The following is a 23,778-nucleotide window of genomic DNA, read 5'->3' on the forward strand; positions in this document are numbered from 1 at the left end:
CTTCTTTATCCAGACACTCAAATGTGTATGTTAGTTTGAAGCACAGGCTTTAACAGTGTGGGTCACAACGGGCTAACCCTCATATCCTCAGCGGTTTTATTGAATGAATAGCATAATCCATATACTTTTTTTTTCAACTCTCTAATCTAATAGAATACCCTATATGTCCTTGCCACTTATTAGGTTATGAAAGTCATATAATCTATGAAAAGGAAGTGCATTTGGGGCGTTATCCCCAAATTATAACTGCATCTTGCATTGTGCAAAGAGAAATGACATGTGATTTTTTATAGGCAGTAACATTGTATTTTCAAGAACGCGTTTAAATTCATAGGTATACCAGGAAAACATTTCCTCCGCCATCACTTACTCATTTAAAGCCACGCAGAGCAGCCTACTAGGAAGTAAGGAAACCTCGAGACAACTGCTTCTCTCCCTGTCCCTTGCCCGATTTCATCTGGGGGATGAGGAGGTTCACTCTGGCTTCTCTTCTCCCACCTTCTTCGAGGTCTTAGGCTCCAACACTCAGTCTCACAATATTCAAAGCTCACTTGTTGGAAAGTTTTATGAGAACGTGATTTCTGAAGTGAAAACTTTGATAATACGTTTTTCATTCACAGTCTTTTAAAGCTTGCTAAATAACATTACTTTGTGCTAAGTTTTAAGCAAATGCCCCATCTGTCCGAGGTGTGACTGCAAGAGATGTAGCAATCTAGGTAGAAGACAACTTGGGTTATTTCTGTGAGATTTACTAGTCAGGAGAAGCGACCTCAGGCTCACGAGAATTTTTTTCTCGTGTATTTATTGTTGGGTCCTGAAATTATGTGTGTCTGTGCACGTGTGTGTTCTTTGTAGCTGGAGGAATTCCCCTCAAAAAAGCAAAGCTAAATTTTTCTCACTCCTGCCTGAGACCAGTGACAGGCTAATAAGGAAGAGTGATGATAGTAATAAAATGGGGCAAGGGGTACATTCCTGAATTTTGCTGCTTATAAAATAATAGCCCTGTTACCAAATGACCATGCGGGGCCCCAGAATGTGATCCAGTCCTGAGTCTTTCTGATGGAGAGAGGTGACCCTCCCTAGGACTCATCACTTCAGAAGCAAATGCGGTATTAACAGCTTTGGTGACTACCTTTTTAACCCAGAGAACATAGCTGTATGTTTTTAATTTGTTATGATTTATTATACTGAAATTGGTGTGAAATGGACAACAAATCATGAGTGTCAAAAATCTGAAAATGAATTTTATCAGCTGAGGAAAGTGAGTGCCTTTGGGATTTGCATAAGTTTCTCATAATTCTTTTCATATTACAAGTGATGAGCCAAACTGTGAAAATAAACTGAAAATGACATATTTCCTAAGTAGCTAATTTCACATATACATATAGACACATATAAATATAGCCATTTAGCCTCACTTTAGACTTTCTCTATAATTCAAAGTGATTTGTACACACCCACAGCAATATTTGTCTAAAAACCTTAGATATAAAGACTGTCGTCACATCACACAAATGTCTGAGATTATCTATAGAAAAATTATACAAAGTAAAAATTATACAAAGTATTTACCAACTTTACTTTTTCACTGTTCAAACTGGGAAAAGAGAATTTATACCTACACACCAATATAAAATTGTGAACATTGAAGAAACATCTATCCCCAAATTTCAGATGCTATAAATAGCCTTCAGCATTGAAAAAAAAAAAAAAAAAAGCTCCCGTGTTAAGAAACTAACTTTGCATGCATAATTAATTGGAGCGCCATATTCCTGTTTCACAACCAGAAGAGAAATTGAATTCAGGTGTTTGGTGAACATATGGGGGATTTACTGTGAATTTATGACCTGTGGGTTGAGTGTAAAACCCCAAGATACTTGCTGATAAAACTTAATGAAGCTTGTGCAGAGGAGCTATTTTTATTTGTAGTTTGGTAATTGATACATTTCTTGGTTTAACCCTCCCAGCCTTTCCCCCATTTCTCATAAATCTTCCAGCCGGAGAGCAAAAGCCAGGGTAGAAAGCCCTGGTCTTCTTAGCCAGAAGACTAGTGCTTATCTAATGTGAAAATTCAGGTATGCTTTTCCACAGCATGTCAGCCTGTTCCTTCCTCATTTCCTTTTTAATTTAGCAACTGATGTTTTTTTTTCACCTGCCCAGGTAACAGGAGGCAAACGCAAGTGCCGTGGGAGGAAGCACTCTAGGTTCCTCTGAGAGCAGCGAAAGCCTTCGCAGAGGGGTGACCCAACATTTTCTGTCTTCAGAAAGCAAAGATGGGTGCACAATGTAGCTCATCATTAAAATTTAGATACATGGCCACTGAAAGGTTTTTAGGCCAGGAATAAATCCTAGCTTCAGGGACAGGAACCTGCCACACAGGCACCCTAGCCGTATCGCCCTGCTTCTTTGTACCTAGGGCCTTACCAAGAATGCTCCTGATTTGAGTGCCAAGAAAGAAAACACATGACAAGTGCTCCATTTTAACATACGGGGTGTAATAGGTTTAATGAGAAACCTGTGTTTGTGCACTAATTTACAGCAATTAAGAACTCAGTTCTGACATCTGTAGATTATAACTATTTGTCTGGCGATTACAAGATCAGGACTAGTTTATGGAATTGCTAATCAGCCCAGAGAAATAGCTCAGTGAGAAGCATGTCGTGTACCTGGAGTCTCTAAATGGTGCCATCCCCTAGGAGTCGTGCTAGCAACCCTATTAGTTCAGTGACATTTCTTCCCCCTACACTGCAGTCATCACTGTTCAAGAACTTGTTTGTATCCACTTTATCATGCTGACAATCTGTCTGTTTTGAAATGATTACAACTCTGTACATCCGTGCATGACATCACAGTAAGACATTGCTTAATGATCTGAGACGCTTGTGGTCATTGCCGGCTGCCTGTTTCTAAAGCTATGTGACAGGTCTGCCCTACATATGTTTTCTCCAGTGTCACTTTTTGCCTTCGCCAGGCCTGGTGTCTGTTTTAAGTGACATCCATGAAATAGCTGAATTTTAGACTTGCCATTGGTACAGATAAAGGGACTAAAGGTTTTTCCTTTTCCAGGATGCGAGAAGTAGTAATTAGACAAGGAAGGGAGAGGTGCTTTGATTTTTCTCCAGTGAAAATATTTTGAAAAGTAATAGTACCCTTGAAGGATAGGTTGTTTATCTCCCGTCCCATATCTTTAGTCTTTTCATTTGTGTGAAACGACCAAGGAAGTCAAAAAAGAGATACATTTCCCTGAAATAAGTGGGCCAAAATGCAAGGACCTACTGTGAGGGCCGAGTTACCTACAGACGCATCAAGGCTGGGAAAAGCTGGAGTTCAGGAAAACTGGGTCTTTGAGCATCATGAATGGTGTCCTGGAAGCTTTAACTCAGTGTCCTTGCTTTGTCAGTGTGCTGGGATGCAGACCATAATGATGTTTCGGAAGTCTTGACTGTACAATCAAGGAGACAGTAGGACTTTGAAGTGTTGGCGGGTGAAGAAAGTTCCTTAAGCAGAGAAGTTGGCAGTCAGCAGAGATCTAGGGCTTTCCCTCTGGTGCACGCACGGGGTGGGGTCCCTGAGGGAATGCTAGAAATACGTCAACTGGAATAAGCTTCGAGTGCGGACTTGCATGATATCCAAGATCTCAGATAGAATTGGGAAATTGACTTTTGTGGGTCTTTTTTTTTAATTGGGAAAAGAATAATGTCCTTTTGCATTTCCAGTCATTGGATGCCAAGTACAGGTGTGAAATTCAGTAGAAATTGGAATAGAATTTTGTGCTTAGGCCAACAAGTAAATTGCTAGGGCTGATGGGTATATAGCAACAGCAGAAAGGGAGAGGATATAGGTGGATGTGGTTAACAAAATTTTTACTGTGTATACCTGTTCTTCTGTAAATTGGGGATTTGAAGGACATATGTTAACATATGTCCCAAACTCTGGACAAACTAAGTAAAATCAGTTTTAACCAGGAATCTCTCTTTGTGAGTTATGTCAGATCCTGTCAAGTCATCAGGAAGAGAAACTAGGAATGAGCCCTTGAGTTCAACTTTACCAAATGACCTGGTTGGCAGGTCTGTTTTCACCATACGCTGAGGAAACACCCACATATGGTTGGTTTGGCCTTGTGGGGACTGATTTCCAGAGATCCAAAGCCAGAGCAAGTATTGGGTCATCAGAATGACCAAAGGTCACCCTACACAACTGGGTTGATTTCCATGGAGTGTTCCTGGGGATAAACTGGTGCTCAGTTGAAAGCACATTTGATTGGTTTCTTGTGTTAAGATCTGGCAATAACCATCTTTCAGGGACATCTTCGCAATAGTATTTACTTTGTGCAATTTTTCTCAGAGACTAGAACTTTGAAGTGACTAACCATATAAGTGATAGTGGTAAGAATCATTCATAAAATATGATTCCTCTCTTGTATTCTGCTCTTCTGACCAATATGTTTTTGCAACAGGCAATATTTGTTTGGTTGCATCTGCGGGCAGGGCCTAGGTCTTTGTACTTCTAGGCCACTTTATTTCATTTAATAAGTATACAATCCCTCCACTCTCCACCCCCACCAACACTGTCTAAGGTGATGTGGTGGTGGTGAGTGTGTGTGTGTGTGTGTGTGTGTGTGTGTGTGTGTCTTTGTGTGGGTGTGTGTGTTTAAGGGAAGGAGGTTTAGAGTGTCTACTTGTTATCTTTGGTTGCAGTGGAGCACAAGAAAGCAAACCCACTGCGCAATCACATTTCAAACCCCTGTTTATATCACATCCACTAATATCCTGAGGGCCAAATTAAGACATGTCGCCAAAGGCCAGCATCAGTGGGTATTAGTTCTATTGCTGCATCACAAATTCACACAGTCTTAACAGCTCCTTTTGTCAGTTTCTATGGATCTGGGGACCAGCAATGGCTCAGCTGAATCCTCTGTTCAGGGTCTCATCCAAGTACAATCAAAGGGTCAGCCAGACAGCGTTCTCACTGGGAGGCTCCCCTAGAGAAACGTTTGATTCCCTGCTCCTGGAGTTGTTGACAGCATTCTATTCTTTGCAGCTGTAGGATTCAGGGTAGCTTTCTTCTTCAAAGCCAGAGGAGAGAGATATGTACTTGCAAGATGGACACTGCATTCTTATATGATCCATTCCCTGACCTTTTCCCCATTTCCTTGGTAGAAGCAAGTCACATGCCTGCCCACACTCAGTGCCAGGGAGTTGCACAAAGGTGTGACTACCTGGAAGCCAGGACCATGGTGCCACTGGCAGGTCTGTCCATTACAAGTATTTGGGTAACGGTTTTCCCCACCGCAGGGATGTGACTTGCAGAACATATACGTGTTAAGTGATTGTGATGAAGTCGTGAGTATAAGAAAAAGAAACACATGCACATGTAAATTATAATCTCTATAAAACAGTGCTGTGTAATCTGAAGATGGAAAGGAAAGGAGAGGATATTATAGAGAGAAAGATATGAGTGAATTTACCTTCTTCTCTATAATTGTGCTTCTGAATTGGCTTTCTGACGTTGAATTGTAATCCAGATTTTGTAACTCTGTGGGAGAGAGGACTGTTTCTGATTCTTTCTTTTGTGGTGAATTTTTCCTTCTAGTCATTTTGCTCAGTGCAGAGTGGCCAAAAACAAGTTGTTCTTGATAGAAGCGCAATCTCTTCTCACTGTAGCATTCCAGCTGGTCTCTCTTTAAATCTCAGACTGAATTCGTAGGTTTTCAGGATGATGTGAAAGTCATCTAGGTAAGTTGGTGGGGACAGGTGACTTGGGGACCCTACTCTTCCTCCATCTTGCCCCGCCTCCTATTATCTTCTCTTGTACGAGATTATTCTCCATTCTAGGCACCATGGAAAGCCTGCCACAGTTCATTTTTCCCTTTCTGCCTACCTACTCCTTTCATGGTTTTCTTCCTTCTATGGGAAAGAAAATGTAGACCAAAATGGTGCCTTCTTGTTCAAAGAAATGAGTGTTTGTCATCCCTTCCATTGGATTCTGGATCTTAAACTTATTCCCTCTATTCCAGTGTTCCAGATTTGTTTTGCATAATTAAGAATGCAAATGTTTAGATATTTTTAGTCCATAAAGAATCAGTTACCTCACAAACTCCTCTCTCTCAGCATATGCTGGTCTGAAGAGAGAGTTCAGAGCTCTCGCCTGTAGGGCAGTATACCCAGCATTAGATCAGAAGGAGCAGACAGTGTAGGAGAGGCAAGACTATATGGACACTGCCTTGTTGTCTTTTTTAAAAAATATGTTTTGTTTCTTGGGCGTGTTACTAGGGGATCACTGGCCTTATCTTGGTGCAGTGGAAGTAAATAGCCTAGAAAAGCAACATATAAAACAGGCAGCATCTGCAGAATACAAAATAGAGGTTGCAAGTTGGCTGCCCACAGACATATTTGGTTTTGGTTTTGTTTTTCTTTTATTTGTCCCACCTAGGATTGAAAAAATAGTCAGCCAACATTTAAAATTCAGGGAATAGAGGAGAAAACTCTAGCTCTGACTTCTTTTATCTAAAAAAATTAGAAGGCGACACCAGGCTCACATCCCTTCAGGACAATAATGTGCTGAAACCAAGCAAGGCCCTCCCTTTCCAGACCAAGCATATTACTCCTGTTTGTCACAGGATATACATGATGCTTCCAGGGCCATTGAGTATCCTTCAGTCTTTAGTTAATTGGCCCACAGGCTTTGGAATTTGTCCCAACTATGAAGTTTGCAGGCTGAATTATTTTCTAAGTATTGTCCATATAGCACCTGCATTGCTTTCAGGTACGTACAGATTTCTGGAAACTGTACACAACTGACTGAATTAGAATCTCTCTAGGTGAGGCTCAGTCAATCCATGTGTTTAAAAAAGCACTCTGAAAAAAAAAAAAAAAAGCACTCTGGATGATTCTCCTGCACACATGAGAACGACTTTGGATGTTTCTTTTCTTACTCACTATATCTTAGGAGATGATTGGATAGCATGCCCGTGCGGTATAGGTGTAGGACAGGTTCCAGTGCTTGCTTGCATATAGAGCCAATGCTACAGTTAGCATGAATTGGTATGCTCAGCTACCAATGTAGAGCATATTGCAGCAGTCCATCCTGAAGGTTATAAAGTCTATCACTCTGTGTGATCTACCTCTGACAGGAAAGGGTACAAACCCCATGGTAATTATGGATGGGAGTTCCATATAATTCAGGGTTATACTCTACATGCCAGACTAGGAATCTTCATAGTGTGTGATCCAATGTATCTTATTTTTAATGCTGTCAGAAAGACTTCCAGATCATCACTGAACCAAAATTGATCCTCTTCATTTAGTTTAAAATTTATATATATATAATACATATATATAATGTATAAATACATATACAACACACAGACGTATAAAAGTATAAAAGACAGTTCCAAAGACTAAAACTTAAAAAAAAAAAAAAAGCGTAAAGGAAGTCTGCATTAGTGTTAGAGTGAAATTGTCTTATGTCTGTCTGTGTAGATTCTTTATTTTAAAAAAATCTCTATAATTGCCCTCTGTGTCCTTGCTTTCTATAGAAATTATGATTTCCTGGCTTGTCATTAAGAGTTGTACTGTCACTCTCACCCATCTGATTGACTCATGGTATCTTTATCACATTCCTTGCACACACAGACAAAATAATGAGCAACTTTAAGTTGGCAACAAACCTAAATATAAGTTGATTGGGATGTTTAGGGATTAGCCACTAATGCTAATGAATATTTAAAATTTCCTTTGGCTTTCTTGGCAGAAGAGCTAACCAAGAACTTTAGAAGTCCAAATGTGAATTATTGGCCTGTTATAGACTGGCCTGAGAAACAGAACAAGCAGTTGCAAGGGTTTCATTCTTGAAGCCAGGATTTCACCTTCAGACTGCCAAGTGTTGTCCCCCGAGGATGCTTGATGGTCTTCCAGTCTTTGGAAGTCATCATCAATCATGAAAAACTGCAGCCTGTTTTTCAATTTCAATTCTGTGTGGCTTTGCTAGTCTTAGGCAAGTGGGTTGCCATTCTCTAGAGCAGAGGAAGAAAGGAAGCAAAGGAAAAGAGAGTGAAACAATGTCTCAACCAGCTGCTGAGATTTGAAATAAGGGCAGAAGTGACCTCCAGAACTTGGCTTATACTGTGAAAAACATTGAGGTCACCAGAATTTAAAATTAAGGACACTGGGTCAACTTCCCATGTTGGGAGATTTGTACTCTCAATTCACCACAAATAGTAAGAGATCAGTTTTCATCAGTGGTTTAGACTTCATGAACCTAATAATTATAGAGTTAAAACTGTCTATGGTTTGTGAAAATAATAGGGAAATATTTCTAGTTAGACCTGTAAAATACTTTGTCAGTCAAGCCTCCTACAGTCCTCCTATTAAAAGCTATGAAGAAATATTCCAGGAACAAAAAAGTTACAGTTGGAGAAACAGCAGTGAGATTAATGAATGTTCACTTCCATATCTCAGGAACTATCTTCATACCTACATTATCACAGTTTCACATGGAGAGCAAGGGGTTCCAGAGCTTAGGTGTTACATTGGGCCACCATTATTGAAAATAATTTATGTGTTCAAGAATATAAGATGCTTTGTATGTTCCTTAAAAGCCAGTGGCAGGGGATCCCTGGGTGGCTCAGCGGTTTAAAACCTGCCTTCAAAAATAAATAAATAAATAAATAAATAAATAAATAAATAAATAAATAAATAAATAAATGTAAATAAAATAAAATAAAATAAAATAAAATAAAATAAAATAAAATAAAATAAAATAAAACCTGCCTTCGGCCCAGGGCATGATCCTGGAGTCCTGGGATCGAGTCCCACATTGGGCTCCCTTTATAGAGCCTGCTTCTCCCTCTGCCTATATCTCTACCTCTCTCTCTCTTTCTCTCTCTCTCTGTATCTCTCAAGAATAAATAAATAAAATCTTAAAAAAAAAAAAAGCCAATGGGAATAGCAACCTGCTCAGCTCAAGAGTATGGGAGGGAAGTTTTAAGATGTATCCAAATGTGGACTGAAGTCTTGTCAAGTAGAACATTTTACAGTCCCATTAACCTTTAATGTTCTCAGGGCAATCAGTTCAAAATATCTGTCAGAAGCAAAAAGGAAAAACAGGCTTTTATTGACTAGGAAAATAATCAAATTGAGAATATTCATAGAATGTTCCAGAAGCTCTAATGAAATTAATAGAAACATAAAGGTGATAGGGATCTACTCAGTAGATTAAATGATGAAAGACTATCTTTTATTCTTGGAAGATGTTAATATTGTCCTATATACAAATATTTTTAATTTGAGATTTTTAAACTTTGGAATTCCTCAAAACACATGGAATTGTATGAAGGTATATTAATTTGAGAATTTTATATGCTCTACTATGACAGAATTTCTCTTTCCAAGCTATCCCTCACAAGTTACAGTGCCCAGTGGCATGTGTAGCCAGAAGAACTCAGATTCAAATTGATAACCAGGGCAACATGTTTTCAATGAAGAGACCCAGTCTGCTAATAGCTTACTGCTCTCCTTTCTACTAGCAGCTTGGAGGGTATATGTGATAAGTATAAAGCTCAATCCTTGTCCTCAAGGAGTTTGATGTTTTGTTGGGGAGACAGCAAGTACCTAAGGTGCTTGAATAGCTCTCCTGATAGGACATGCCTTCATCTTCGGGGGATGGCATAGACCAGAAATGCCGTGAGATTTAAGATTGTTTTAACCTTGGTCGTCACTACAACTCTTGCAAGATGCTATTCTTTTTTCTTTTTTTTTTTTTAAAGATTTTATATTCATGAAAGACACGAGAGAGAGAGAGAGGCAGAGACATAGGCAGAGGAAGAAGCAGGCTCCTCAAGGGGGAGCTCGATGTGGGACTCAATTCCAGGACCACGCCCTGAGCCAAAGGCCGATGCTCAACCACTAAGCCACCCAGGAGCCTCTTGCAAAATACTGTTTTTAAAATCTGTATGATTTTATAAAGCAGGGGCTTTGGAGTCTAATATTTGTTTTACTAAGTGATACAACATGGCACGGTGAAACCAGGGCTGGACTAGACACCAGAAAAATCTGGATTCCAGTCTCACCTCCCCATTGACCAGCTGGCAGACTTCAAACAAGTCACGTTTATCTTCTTTGAATGTCGGTTTCTACATTTGTGTGTGTGTGTGTGTGTGTGTGTGTGAGAGAGAGAGAGAGAGAGAGAGAGAATGAGAGAGAGAGAGAGATACTACCATCTGTACCTACCTTATAAGCTTTTTGTGATAATTAAATAAAATTTAATGCTATAAAAAAGAAGGCAACATTATCAACTAACTTGTGAAACCAGACTACCACCCAAAGTTTGTTTTATGTATGTATGTATGTATGTATGTATTTAGGATTTTATTTATTTATTCATGAGAGACACAGAGAGAGGGAAAGACACAGACAGAGGGAGAAGAAGCAGGCTCCTGCAGGAGCCCAGTGTGGGACTTGATCCCTGGGACTGGGATCACGCCCTGAACCAAAGGCAGATGCTCAACCACTGAGCCACCCAGGTGTCCCCCAAAGTTATTTTTAAAATGCTCTTCATTTATGCTGTGAGAACTGCATTTTGTGTATAGATCTCTGATAACTCCTAAAGAAGAACTTCATATGGTGGCATTCTGAAAAGAATACTGCACGTTTGTAAAGCTGTATTGAATGTTATTATCTTGATTGTTGCAACTATGATACTTAGAGCAGAAACGATTGTCATGTCTACTTCATATATAAAGAACCCCATAACTCAGAGGTATTAAGTACCTTGGTCTAAGAAGGTGGAAGAGCTAGGACAGGACCCTGGTATTTCTGACTTTTAATACAATGTCCTTTCCAAAAAATTTTTGCTGCCAGCACCTTGCCAGATTACAGAAAGGAAATGAGGCTTTTAAAATACTGCAGAAAAGAGGAATGTCTAAAAATACTGCTTGCCCTCTTGAATGTCTGTCTATAATAACTTTAATAAGTCTTAATCATAAGAACAAAATGAAAACATTTTAAATGCCCAGATATTGTTTTATAAGTTCACTGCCTCTTAAACAGTGTCATTCCACAGCAAGCTGCCATTTCTTTCCCTAGCAACTGCAATTCACAGATTGTATCTCTGAAGGGTGTTCATTGTTGCCCCTTCTCTCTTTTAGCAACAGATCAACTCCTAGCAACCATGATCGGATACAGCGTCTACGGCAAGAATTTCAGCAAGCAAAGCAGGATGAAGATGTAGAAGATCGGCGCCGTACCTATAGCTTTGAACAACCCTGGGTGAGTATTTGGTTCTGCAGCACAGCAGAGTCTGACAACTCGCCTGCAGAAAGAGCCACTAAGTTCTGACCTTCGTCCTTTATGAAACAAGACAAGATGGAGCCAAATTCCTTTGACCTTTAACATATTGACCTTTCCTTCATTTCCATCTGGGTTTCATCATTGCTAATTTCATTTTATATCTTGTTGCACCATCTGTCCATTGCATAATCAGTCTCATTTGCCTTATGACAAGACATAGAAAAGGATTCTGCTCTCAACTATGCACTTTTTATTTTTAAGTGTAGTAAATATTTTTCTATATACATTTTTCTCAGAATTGGAGCCAGAATAAATTAGTTCAACACATGTCTATTGTATATCTATCACACACAAAGTACAGTATTTAGCAATTCTTGATTATTCTCCCTCATTCCCTTTGTGTGTTTGTTGAGTCCTGCTGGTTCCTCAGCCCATACCCCTGTTCTGCAGCCATCACAGTGATTTTTCTAAAGCAGAACTTTGAATGTCTTCTCGATGCCCACAAGGGAGTCCAGATTCTACAGTGTGGCACTCTAATCCTCTTCTGCCTCAGACTTGTGCTCTCCTTTTTGTGTTTTGCCTTGGAGGTGATGGCACTTCTGGGAATTGGAGGCATTGGTGTAGATTTGAGGGCATCCAAGATGACGGGAATTTTGAAGAATCTCTTTGGAAACTTGAGAGTCAATTAGAGATGAATATACAAGCTGTTTGAGGTAGGAAGTTCTAGCTGAGAGTATTGGTAAGTCTGGTCAACATGGGACTGTGACCATAGCCAACAATGCTTAGAGGACTGGAAATAGAAGTAAAGTATTTTGATTAATTCAAAAAACTGATGATGGGGATTGGCAAGACAGACACAACAGAAAGTCAGGGAAGGCACTCTGGAGGCCTGGGGAAGATGCTAGTGGAGCATCACCCAGGCTGGATAGTGTGCTGAGTACAGCTCAAGGAAGCATTACCCCGTTGCCTGGGAGGATGCAAGAAGGCTTGGTGATTTGGGGTTAGAAAGCCTAGGAGGCTGTGGTCAAAACAATATATGTTTTAGAGTCTAGGATCTTGGGTGTAGGACAGTTCTGGATGATTTGAGGTCAAAGTATGCCATCCATGTGAGTTCCTGAAGTAGATGAGAGATTAGGGCTCAAATGGTTAAGGAGTTCAGTTCAAAGTGTTGGGATTATAATTACACTAGGTATTTAGCAAAGTGGGGCTAAAAGGAAGAGTAGTGTTAGAGAAAGCTTAAGGTGAAAAAAAACATCCTGATTTATCTGGGAAAGGGTATGTACACAACTGACCCAGAATTGAGAAGTTGGTTATTTTGTAGGGAGGGAGAGATAAAGGTAGAAATGTAGGTGGAGGCTTCAAAGGTAAATTGGAAGTTTGAAGAGAGGTGGTATTAGGACAGAGCACAGGCCCTCTGGCCAGGTGACCTGGCACTTCAGGCCTGCTTTCTCATGTTGTAAACCAAGAGAATTAGAGTAGATGGTTGAGTGTCAGTTATTAAATCCTCTGTTAAGATGAAAATTTAAGAGGGGATGCCTGGGTGGCTCAGCGGTTGAGCGTTTGCCTTTGACCCAGGGCGTGATCCCGGGGTCCAGGATCGAGTCCCACATCGGCTCTCCTGCGGGGAGCCTGCTTCCCACCACCCGTGTCTCTTCCCCTTTCTCTCTCTCATATGAATGAATGAATGAATGAATGAATGAATGAATGAGTAAATAAATAAATAAATAAATAAATAAATAAATAAATAAATGCTTTAAAACGAAAATTTAAGAAGAAGCTGAGTGCATAAAGTAAAGCAGATACAAGCAAAGCTTCTCCAAGTATGGTGCACGGACCAGCGCCTTGAGTATCACTTGGGAGCTTGTACTAATTGCACATTCTTGGTCCTTGGTCTGACTGGATCTGACCCTCTGTAGGCCCAGGGACCTGTATTTTGACAAGCCCTGGAGAAGTCATTCTGAAGCCTGTTAACTTGGAGGAGCACCAAACTAGAGCTTAAGTCGTCCCTGAGGTCCTTTATGGTCCTAAAATCCAGCAGCCTCAATACTCTAAACAAGGCTGGAAACCTATAAACATTTTGACTGTGGGGTTTGTTGATCAAACTGGAGTCTGGGGGAGATAATTTTGAGAAAGGAGAAGAAGGAAAAATGGGAGAAGAGGTGCTAATTTGAAGGGCTTTACCTCTGCTCAAGCGAGAAAGGTGGAGCCTTAGAGCAGGCACTCGGCAACATGAGACCAACATCCAAGAATCAAAACTCCTCATGAAATCAATCCTAGCCTAACTTTGGGAGGTTATAAAACAAGTTCGGCAGATATAGCATCTAAGAAAATCTCTAATTGTGTTTCTCCAACACTATTAATGGATTGTTTTTCTAAGACATTTATTTTTTAGATGATCAAGTAAATTGAGTCATTCCGAGGTAGCAATGTGACAGAATTATGTTAATCTATTTATATTGTTTGACAGAATTGACTCAGTCTCTTTCTACCAGGTTTCCTAAAGCAGGATTCTTTTCTTTTAATTCCAGTCTAGTTCACATAGTGTTACATTAGTTTCAGGTGTACAATATAGTAATTCAACACTTCCATAAAGCACCAGTTGCTCATCACAACAGGTGCCCTCCTTAGTCCCCATCACCTATTTCACCCATCCGCCACCCACCTCCTCTTTGGTAACCATCAGTTTGTTCTCTATAGTTAAGAGTGTTTCTTGGTTTTTCTCTCTCTCTTTTCCTTTGCTCGTTTGTTTAGTTTATTAAATTTCACGTATGAGTGAAAATATGGTATTTATCTTTCTCTGATTTCCCTTAGCATTATACACCTATGTCATTGCAAATGGCAAGATTTCATTCCTTCTGATGGCTGAATAATACTCCATTGTGTGTATCCTACATCTTCTTAATCCATTCATCTATCAGCAAACACTTGGGCTGCTTCCATAATTAGGTATTGTAAATAATGCCACAGTAAACATAGGGGTGCATGTATCCCTTTGAATTAGTGTCCTCGTATTCTTTGGGTAAATACTCAGTAATGCAATTAGTGGGTCATAAGGTAGTTCTGTTTTTAACTTTTTGAGGAACCTCCATGCTATTTTTCAGAGTGGCTGCACTAGTTTACATTTTCTTCTACAGTGCATGAGTGTTCCCTTTTCTCTGCATCCTTGACATCACCTGTTACTTCCTGTGTTGTTAATTTTAGCCATTCTGACAGGTGTGAGGTGATACCTCATTGTAGTTTTGATTTGCATTTCCCTGATGATGAGTAATGTTGAGCATCTTTTCATGTGTCTGGATATCTTCTTTGGACAAATGTCTGTTCATGTCTTACACCCATTGTTTAATTGGACCATTTGTTTTTTCAGTATTGAGTTGTGTCAGTTCTTTATATATCTTTTGATACTAACCCTTTTTTGGGGGATGTATCATTTGCAAATATCTTCACCCATTCAGTAGGCTACCTTTTAGTTTTGTTCATTATTTCCTTTGCTGTGCAGGAGCTTTTTATTTTGATAAATAGTTTTTATAGCTCTAATTGTTTATTTTTGCTTTTATTTCACTTGTCTCAGGAGACATATCTAGAAATATGTTGCTATGGCCAATGTCAGAGAATTACTGCCTGTATTATGCCTGTAGGATTTTTATGGTTTCAGGTCTCACTTTAGGGTCTATTAATCCATTTTGAGTTTATTTTTGTGTATGGTGTACGAAAGGGGTCCAGTTTCATTCTTCTGCATGTGGCTGTTCAGTTTAACAATACCATTTGTTGAAGAGACTGTGTTTTTCCCACTGGGTACTCTTTCCTGTTTCAATGAGGATTAATTGACCACATAATAGTGAATTCATTTCTGGGTTTTCTATTCTGATCCATCTTCTGTCTACTTTTGTGCCAGTACCATACTGTCTTGATCTTTACAGCTTTGTAATATATGTTGATGTCTGGCATTGTGATACCTTTAGTTCTGCTTTTCTTTTTCAAAGTTTCTTTGGCTACTTGGGGTCTTTTGTGATTCCATACAGATTTTAGGATTGTTTGCTCTAGTTCTATGAAAAATGCTGTTGGTATTTTATAGGGATTACACTAAACGTGTAGATTGCTTTGGGTAGTATATACATTTTAACAATGTTTGTTCTGCATCGAATGTCTTTACATTTCTTTGTGTCTTCTTTAGTTTCTTTCATCAACATTTTATAGTATTAGAATACAGCTCTTTCACCTCTTTGGTTAATTAAGCCTATTCCTGAATATTTTATTGTTTCAGTGCAATTGTAAATGAGATTGTTCTCTTATTTTCTCTTTCTACTGCTTTATTATTAGTGTATAGAAATGCAACAGATTTCTCTATACATTGGTTTTGTATCTTGTGACTTTAATGAACACATTTATCAGTTCTCATAGTTTTTTGGTGGAGTCTTTTAGGTTTTCTATATATAGTATGTCACCTGGAAATAGTGAAAGTTTTATTTCTTTCTTACCATTTGGGGTGCCTTTTTTTTCTTTTTGTTGTCTGATTGCTGAGGCTAGGACTTCTGCACTATGCAAAATAAAAGTGGTGGGAGTGGACATTCCCATCTTGTTCCTGACCTTCGGTGAAAATCTCTCAGTTATCCCATTGAGTATGACATTCACTGGGGGTTTTTCCATAGATGGCCTCTATTATGTTGAGGTATGTTCCCTCTAGGCCCATTTTGTTGAGGGTTTTTATCATGAGTGGATGTTGTACTTTGTCAGATGTTTTTTTTTCTGCAACTACTGAAATGATCATATGATTTTTATTCTTTCTCTTATTGATGTAATGTATCATGTTGATTGATTTGAAGCAGGATTCTTTTTGATGTGTGGTAAACATCCTTAGCTATCTATATTTGTGCAGAAAGGCTGAAAAGAGGAAAGAGTACAGTGAAAGAGAAAACTAACCGTATATGAAAATGGTTCTCAAACACAGAGTTCTAATCTACAAGACCCTGCATGGGTTTCTCAGTCCCCATACCATACCACGAGGAGTAGCAGAATCGTACTTTCCTTTACTTGGGAATATAGATTTCAAACCAGCGTATTGGTAACATTACTGTTTAATTAATTATTTAATTGATCAAATTTATTGAGTGTTTATTACTATGTTGTAGTCATTGTGTTTGGTTCTGGAGAACAATGACAGGAAAGAAAGACTACCCCCCCCTACAGTTGAGCTCATCCAAAGGAAAAGAATATGTTGTACAGTTTATGATACAGGTGTGCATGGAGTATTAAGCACAGAAGAGCCATGGCCAAATCAGTGTGGGTAGTTAGGAAAGGCTTGAAAGAAGACTTAGTGCTTACTGGGCTGCACATGTACTGAAATTGGAACTATACAGAGAAGATCAGCATGGCCCCTGTGCAAGGATGATGTGCAAATGCATGAAGCATTCCATACTCAAAAAAAGAAAAAGAAAAGAAAGAACACCTCATTGAAGTTGGAATATATTTTAAATATATAACTTTAGGAAAGAGAGAAACAGATTTAGGAACTAAGATTGATTGGACTTTTTCTGGTTGGTGACATTGTATCCACTTGCAAAATGTCCAAGTTTGTATGAAGCTAAATGAGCATTTCCTACTTAGCTGTAGATGTTTTTCATGGGGAGATGTGGAAATGATTTGATATTTATTTTGGTTCCTTTATAAGATTTTTTTTTTTATTAATGGAAGTGGGGAATATGTTGGCATACATTTCGATATTATCTACTTAATACAATCATGTTAGGAAAAAACGTTTGAGAAAATCTTATATATCCAGAAACTCACCTGCTGAAGGTCATAGACCAAGTTATTGTATATCAAAATGCTGAAGCAACTTTATACCAACCACTTGGCATGTATTACCGTTTCCTATAATGAATGAGGAGGGAATTATTTGGATGACAAGCTGATTACTTTAGGAATGGAATAATTTTCTAAATTGTGGGTCAGATGTTGACCTTTTCTTTTTCTTTTCAAACAGTTGAGATCTTGCTGTGTACTCTACTGATCATATGAATGAGCTTAAAGTGACTGCAACTCTACTTAGTGTATTAATTTTCATACCAATTCTCAATGTTGCCTTAAGAGCTTCTCACTTGTTCAAAATGTTGCTGGGTCTATGGTTTTTATTATGTGTTTTACAAAATGAGCTTTGAGTGTCTTAGATTCTTTTTTCTTTTTCTGTATGTACTCTGACCTTGAAAAGTCACTGTGTTTGGAAAGGATGAGACCATGATCTCACCCATTGGAATGGTTTGTAATCAGTTTTAAGGAACTACAAATTCATCTTCAAACTGTGTGTCCATCTTAGTCCATAGCAGTTGAAATTGTCATGCTGGTTGGAAATGCCACACACAAAGTACAACCAGATGTATCATATAGAAAAAGATCCAAGCCAATTACATACAGAGAGCGATGCTGCAGAAATTCATCCAAGTAGCCCTTTTCAATTCATCCATTTTCAAAATGTTCTCCCTAAACTCTAGCAGTGTGGAATGCACCTGTTCCTGGGCTTTTGTTCAAAATAATGTTTGGGCCTGGGGGGAGCTGATTTGAGGCACAAAAGGTCTTTAGATGAGCAGAGTCCCAGAAAATTTCCTTAGCTCTATAATTGAAGTGAATTCTCTCCCAAGTTGGGTAAGAGAAGAAGAGGAAGAAGAAGGAGAAAAAGCAACTTCTTACCTGTGTAGTGCCAGGTGCAACATAAATAAAGCAGCAAGTTGTTCTAATTCTTTCTTAAGATAATGGAACAGTAGCTGAGGTTAGGGTTATTATCACAGAGCTCAGATATGGACAGGACTTAGTGTTGCTTTTAAAAGAATTAAATTGCAGGCTTCAGACATAAGTATAGTACACTGTTAAAACTTTGCAGATACCTGAGTGTTGCCCACAAGGAGGCTTGCTGGCTGAGGCGGTTGATAGATGGGATAATGGAGCCTATAATAGCTACATTGCTAAATCCTTTCCATCCTGGGTTGGTAGTGACTGGAAAGTAGTTTAGTCCTTCAGATGGAAAATTGATCCTCTACGATGTGAATACCCTCTTTTCCCCCAAGCTTTCTTCCTGTCTGTCTTTAAACAACAACAACAAAAAAATCCGTCCTTTTCTCCATTTTTCTATCCTGGACTTTTAATGGCCCGTCTTCCCATTTTAGGGCTTTGTCTGCTTTAATTGGAGAGCCAGTCTGTAGTACACATCCACCCTGCATGCCTAGATTGCCTTCCCTGTACCTGGGGAATTTGAGAAAGTGATGTTTTTGTTTTTGTTTTCATCTTTTTTAAGACTTCAAGGGTCTGCTGTGATTTCCTTATATGGGGCTCCATGCCTTGACTCAAGAAATACTGTCTTGGTTAATAGCCTTGCAGTTCAGAAAGGATGGAAATCAGCTCCCTGGGAAATCAACCTGGAGAAAGCCATTCCTGCAGCACAGGGGACCCCTTTACTCATGGCCAAAGCCTCGGTGCTGCAGCAAAGTAGATCCCTTTTTTGTGGCCCCTTGCCCATGACCCATGACCCCAGCCAAAGGCTCCATGACGCCTGGCCCATGCTACCCACGGAGGCCTCAGGTGGTAGAAACAAGTGAAGCTGCTTTTGGTCATTGTTAGCACGTGACACTAGAGAGCTGGCTTGTTCTGTAGGGCTACCCTTTATTTTCAACATGCTTGCTGTTTTAGCAGGGGGAAATAGCTCCAAACACTGGTTAGGAAAGAGGAGATGGAGATAAACCATGTGTAAAAATCAAACATGAATTTATAAAATCTTTATGAGGAAAACTGGCATGCTCTGCAGATTTTTCGAGCATTACTCACATCATTAGTAGCAATTAAGCTTTTTAACATTCAGAACCCACCAGAGGTCGATCAATAGTTGTAAAAATATCTTGTGTGATGGGGAAGGGGTGGAGGGCTGTGAAGGCAGGATCAATAGATAAAAGTTAACTTTGTCTTGATTAAAAGTTTTAAATGAGTCTGCTACCAGGAAATAAGTACCAATATTAGCATTTGCCACTTTTAAACAGAGTAAATGTTTTACACTTTTTATGTGATTCAATGGTATAACAGTTCTTCCTACCCTTTACCAAATCTGTAAATTACCATTTTTATCAGCATGTGGGATTTATTTTAGGGTTACAGCACATTTGTATTGCTGAAATGGAGACTCCAGATCTCAGGTGGGCGGTATGTTCTTTTAGTCATCGTGGTCATCATGTTCACCATAGCTCTTCCCCTGAAGCAGACAGACTTCTTGTATCTTATTTTTGTTTTCAACATGTGCCCTTTGAACGTAAGGGAAAATTGGAAAATTTTTATCATTCATGATTTAAATAGAAAACTCACTCAAAACTATCATCTATAAGGGCACCCGGATGGCTCAGTCAGTTAAGCACCCAACTCTTATTTCAGCTCCTGTCATGAATCTCAGGGTTGTGAGATTGAGGCTCTGTGCTAGGTATGCAGCCTGCTTAAGATTCTCTCTCCCCCTCTACCTATGTCCTCCCAACGCCCCTCTTTCCCTCTCCCTCTCTCTCCTTAAAAAGCATATTATTTATAAGAATAGCACATACGTGTGTATATGTGAACATATACAGGTGCATACACACATATGCTTATATGCTACTTTCTTTATGTGAAAAAAATCAGAGTATTTAAAAATTATTTTCTATAAGTGTTATAAAACAGTAATGAATTTTATTTCATATGTGACACATGCAGTTGTATATTAAGCTCTAAAAGTCTTACAGTTTTGCCTATTCTAACTGGTACTGTAACTTTGTATGGTACATATTTATTTTGTTCTTTATTAATTGTTAACAGTTTTGGTTATGTGTTTTTATTTTTTTTTGTTTATTTTTAATTTGGAAAAAGAAGAATGAGTTTGTTTAACTGGAGAAGAATGCTTAATGACTTAATTTAATGAAAACACTATGTAGAAGATATTTTTAATATTTTGTTTTACACTAGTAAGTGACAGTGAATTGTGTAGCTCTTCCAAACTTTATGTAGTTGTTTGTATAGTATACATAGTGTCTCTCTGTGGTCATGATAAAGACCAGCACTTTATAGCTCACTTATAAAAGTCACATGCATGGTTTTCACTTGTGGTATTAAACATAAGCCATGAAGAGATTCATGTATCAGGGCCCTCCAGTGTACTATGTAACAGATAACTATGTATTTATTTCTATTTACAACCTCTACATTAATATGGCCTTGGCAACCTTGGCAATTTTTTTACTTGAAAGGTCATTGCTTGTCACAAGTTTCATCACAGACAAGGCCAGGTTATTTGTAATTTGCACTCTCCAAGAACAGAGCTACTGCCTTATTGGCTGGGGAATCTCCAGAATTATTACAACTGTAATTTACCTGTGTGTCTCCCTGTACACGTTACTTTGTTGTGGTTGTTCATGCTGTTTTATTTGAAACCTGCACTTCTCTCTGGGGTTACAAATTGCCTTTCTTCATTTCTTTATTTTTGTGATTTTGATCTCCAGACACATTATTCTACTTTGGCCACAGAGATGGGAACCCCAGTCAGGATTGTCTATTATACTACTGTTCCCCCAATTTACATGTTTATGTGATTGTTGTTGAAATCATGAATTAGGTTATTTTTGATTTGGGCTAAGTATGAAACCTGCCATGATGAATTTAGCTAGTTGTTGCTTAACAAGTTGTTAGTTGTTGTTAGTTAGTTGCTTGCTGTAGCTAATTGTTGCTCCGGACTGCTCACATATACAATCTTCCTCGAATTCTGTGGCTCAGAAACGTTTCGTCTTAAGGATAAGAGTGATTCTAACCTACCCATTTGCATGCTTTGAAAAGAGAAATGGCATGAAATATTCATGGTAAGGCTAAGGTTTATATTTCATCATAGTGGGCAAACCAGTATGACATGTCAGTTTGCTGATACTAAACTCATTCATTCATATTAAGTTTTCAGATCCTGTGTAATGATAATTTTATTATTGGAGTTCATCAAGATCCAACTTGATGCTTGCCACTTGATAAGGTTTGAGGTGAACAGTGTCGGAAACCACACACTTGAGGAAACAAAAGCCTTTCAACATCTTTTTTTTTTTCTTTTCTGTCAGAATCAAAATTTCAGGCCTCTGGGAGAAACAACTTAAAAATACACCTGAAATTTCTACAAGACCTTGCATTTTCTTTTCACATCTCCACAAGCAGTGTGTCACAGAACAGCATGAGCTTAAAAAGCTGGTTACTAAATCCTACTGCAGAATGCCAGATCTTTCAAAACTGCTTGACACATGTATATAGCTTACACTGAGTGAAAACGCAAGGGAAACATGGTTCTTTCGAGGGCATAAAGGCAATTGTGTAGTATTTTCTTGCTTTGCTTTCCCTTTGTCCAGTAGCTTCTCTCAAGCTTCCCATGCCTCACCATGAACAATAGAACCACCCAGTTCTCTTTCTGGCCAGCCTCACCAAGCGTAATGAAAGAAAATGTCCATCTTCTTTAATATAGTTGATGAACAATTGGTTGATGCTTTGTTTGCATAAGCAGAACTCACTCTGCAAAGTGTTTTCCTTGCTGAAGGCATCGCTGATGTGTTATTTGAACGGTGTTGTGGAGCGGGTCTCAGAACACACATTTGTTCCAGTGAGTGTGGTTATAAACATCCACTAGTAGAGACTAGGGTATTGTAAAGCCTAATCTCTTCGCACATTATTTTTGTATCGGGATATTTTTAATATGCTCGCGGACTTTGCCCATATGCTTGGAAATCTCTGTCCTGTACATTGCCTTCTGATTGCTTACCAACAAACAAGATAATGCTGGCCAGGCAGAAAGAGGACAATAGACGATGCTTTCTTTCTGTTCACACAAAAGCCAACCAGAGGAGCCACTCCTTAAGTAACAAGCCCGCATGTTATCTTCCAGCCCTCCAAATGAATGCGAAGACTCTGTTATTTTAGGAAATTAGTGTCGAGTCAAAGTCTGCCATTGGTTTTCAGCTCTCAGAGAAAATTGATAGCTTGTTTTTAAGAGACATTCTTCACTCAGAATATGCCTATTACACAGTATTGTATAACACAAAGGGGAGCAGAGGTCTGCAAGTGCCAAAGTAGGTTACTTAGTGAATGCCACCAATGCTAAGATAAACCATTTTCGGGTGCTTTGTAAAGTTAGAGGCATCTCGTTGTCTATTTTGAGCAGAGCTACTTTCATTTTTAAAGGGCAGATCTAGAAGGTAAGCCAAAAACTGTCAGTGAGAAGCTGAAACATCCACATGGGCTTGGTCCGCACAGCACAATATATACAACCAGTATCTGATTTTGCTGAGAGGCAGCAATCAGTAGATGACCCGCCAGCCAATGTGTTTAGCCAGAAGGAGTGAAGTTGCCCTATAGAATATAATTAACCCGGGTAAAAATGCCTTTTTCTAATAACTGAGGTAAAATGTGTTATCTCATAGCCCATTCAAGTAGTTCTTAGCTTTGGGGTTTATTCTTTCGATGAGGTTTGCCGTTCCCACCATCTGTGGGCAGAGGAGAGCTGTCTGTGGCTAGCTGGGCCTAGTGTCAACCAGTCCCGGTTCAAAATTTAACTGTCATCCTTTAACAAAAGGGGAATCAGCTATATTGTAAGTCTGTTGCTAGACTAAAATATGTAACTGCTGAAAAATTCACCAGCACAGCCAATTCTCAAGAACTTGCCCGCTTCTGTGAATTATTGTAATAAATTTTTATTGGCTTGTCTACATTACTCCTGGTCTCCTGAGCAGCCTGGCTTCCCGATGTTTGCCGGATACACAAGGGATGCAAACTGGTCTCTCATGTTGGTATTTGCCAGACCTCATCAGGAAGACTGGCAAAAGTTGTCTCTCAGTTTTGGACCATTTTAAAGCCATAATCACAATTTAAGGTGCTTGACTATTTGGGGCTGATAAGAGCAAATAGATGCCTCTTTTCTCACACTTGAGAAAATTGCCATTGACTTTTAAAAAATTACATAACACGTTTCTAAGTCCATCCTTAAGAATAAAAATTAGGGGGTCGCCTGGGTGGCTCAGTGGTTGAGCATCTGCCTTCGGTTCATGTCATGATCCCGGGGTCCTAGGATCGAGTTCCTCCTGAGATGGAGCCTGCTTCTCCCTCTGCCTATGTTTCTGCCTCTCTGTGTGTGTCACAGATGAATGAATGAATGTATGAATGAATAAATAAATCTTAAAAAAAAAAAAAAGACTGGAAATGTGGTGAGCGGGCCCCGCGATAGCCATAACTCATCTCTTGCTAACCAGTTTGCATTCCCTCCTGCAGCCGAGCTCCCGGGCAGCAGCGCAGAGCGGCAGGCACTCGGTGTCGGTGGAGGTGCAGATGCAGCGCCAGCGACAGGAGGAGCGCGACGGCTTCCAGCAGGCCCAGCGCCAGTACAGCTCGCTGCCCCGGTACGACGCCCCTGCCCCAGGTCCCAGCCTCCGGCCCTTTGCAGAATTGCACAGGCTTCTCCGGCCCACGCACGGTA

At 39.4% G+C, this 23,778-nt stretch overlaps 1 protein-coding gene and 1 non-coding gene across 48 annotated transcripts in view; both read left to right on the forward strand.

Annotated features, from left to right (window-relative positions):
• The window catches only part of PARD3 (par-3 family cell polarity regulator), a 646,585-nt gene that overhangs the window by 614,577 nt on the left and 8,230 nt on the right, over window positions 1–23,778 (forward strand). For all 47 annotated transcript variants that reach the window (XR_011999915.1, XR_011999914.1, XR_011999912.1 and 44 more), the window contains 2 exons: window positions 11,147–11,267; window positions 23,574–23,701. Coding sequence is in view for 42 of the 47 variants with exons in the window: in XM_072749213.1 (XP_072605314.1) it covers window positions 11,147–11,267; window positions 23,574–23,701 (249 nt within the window). In the remaining 5 variants the exon portion in view is untranslated. The remainder of the gene's footprint in view (window positions 1–11,146; window positions 11,268–23,573; window positions 23,702–23,778) is intronic.
• On the forward strand, window positions 16,600–16,705 carry LOC112921674 (U6 spliceosomal RNA). Its single transcript, XR_003235288.1, has one exon. It is a non-coding gene; the product is annotated as a U6 spliceosomal RNA (small nuclear RNA).

This window comes from Vulpes vulpes, chromosome 2 (genome assembly GCF_048418805.1).
Source record: "Vulpes vulpes isolate BD-2025 chromosome 2, VulVul3, whole genome shotgun sequence".
Classification (NCBI taxonomy): Eukaryota; Metazoa; Chordata; class Mammalia; order Carnivora; family Canidae; genus Vulpes; species Vulpes vulpes.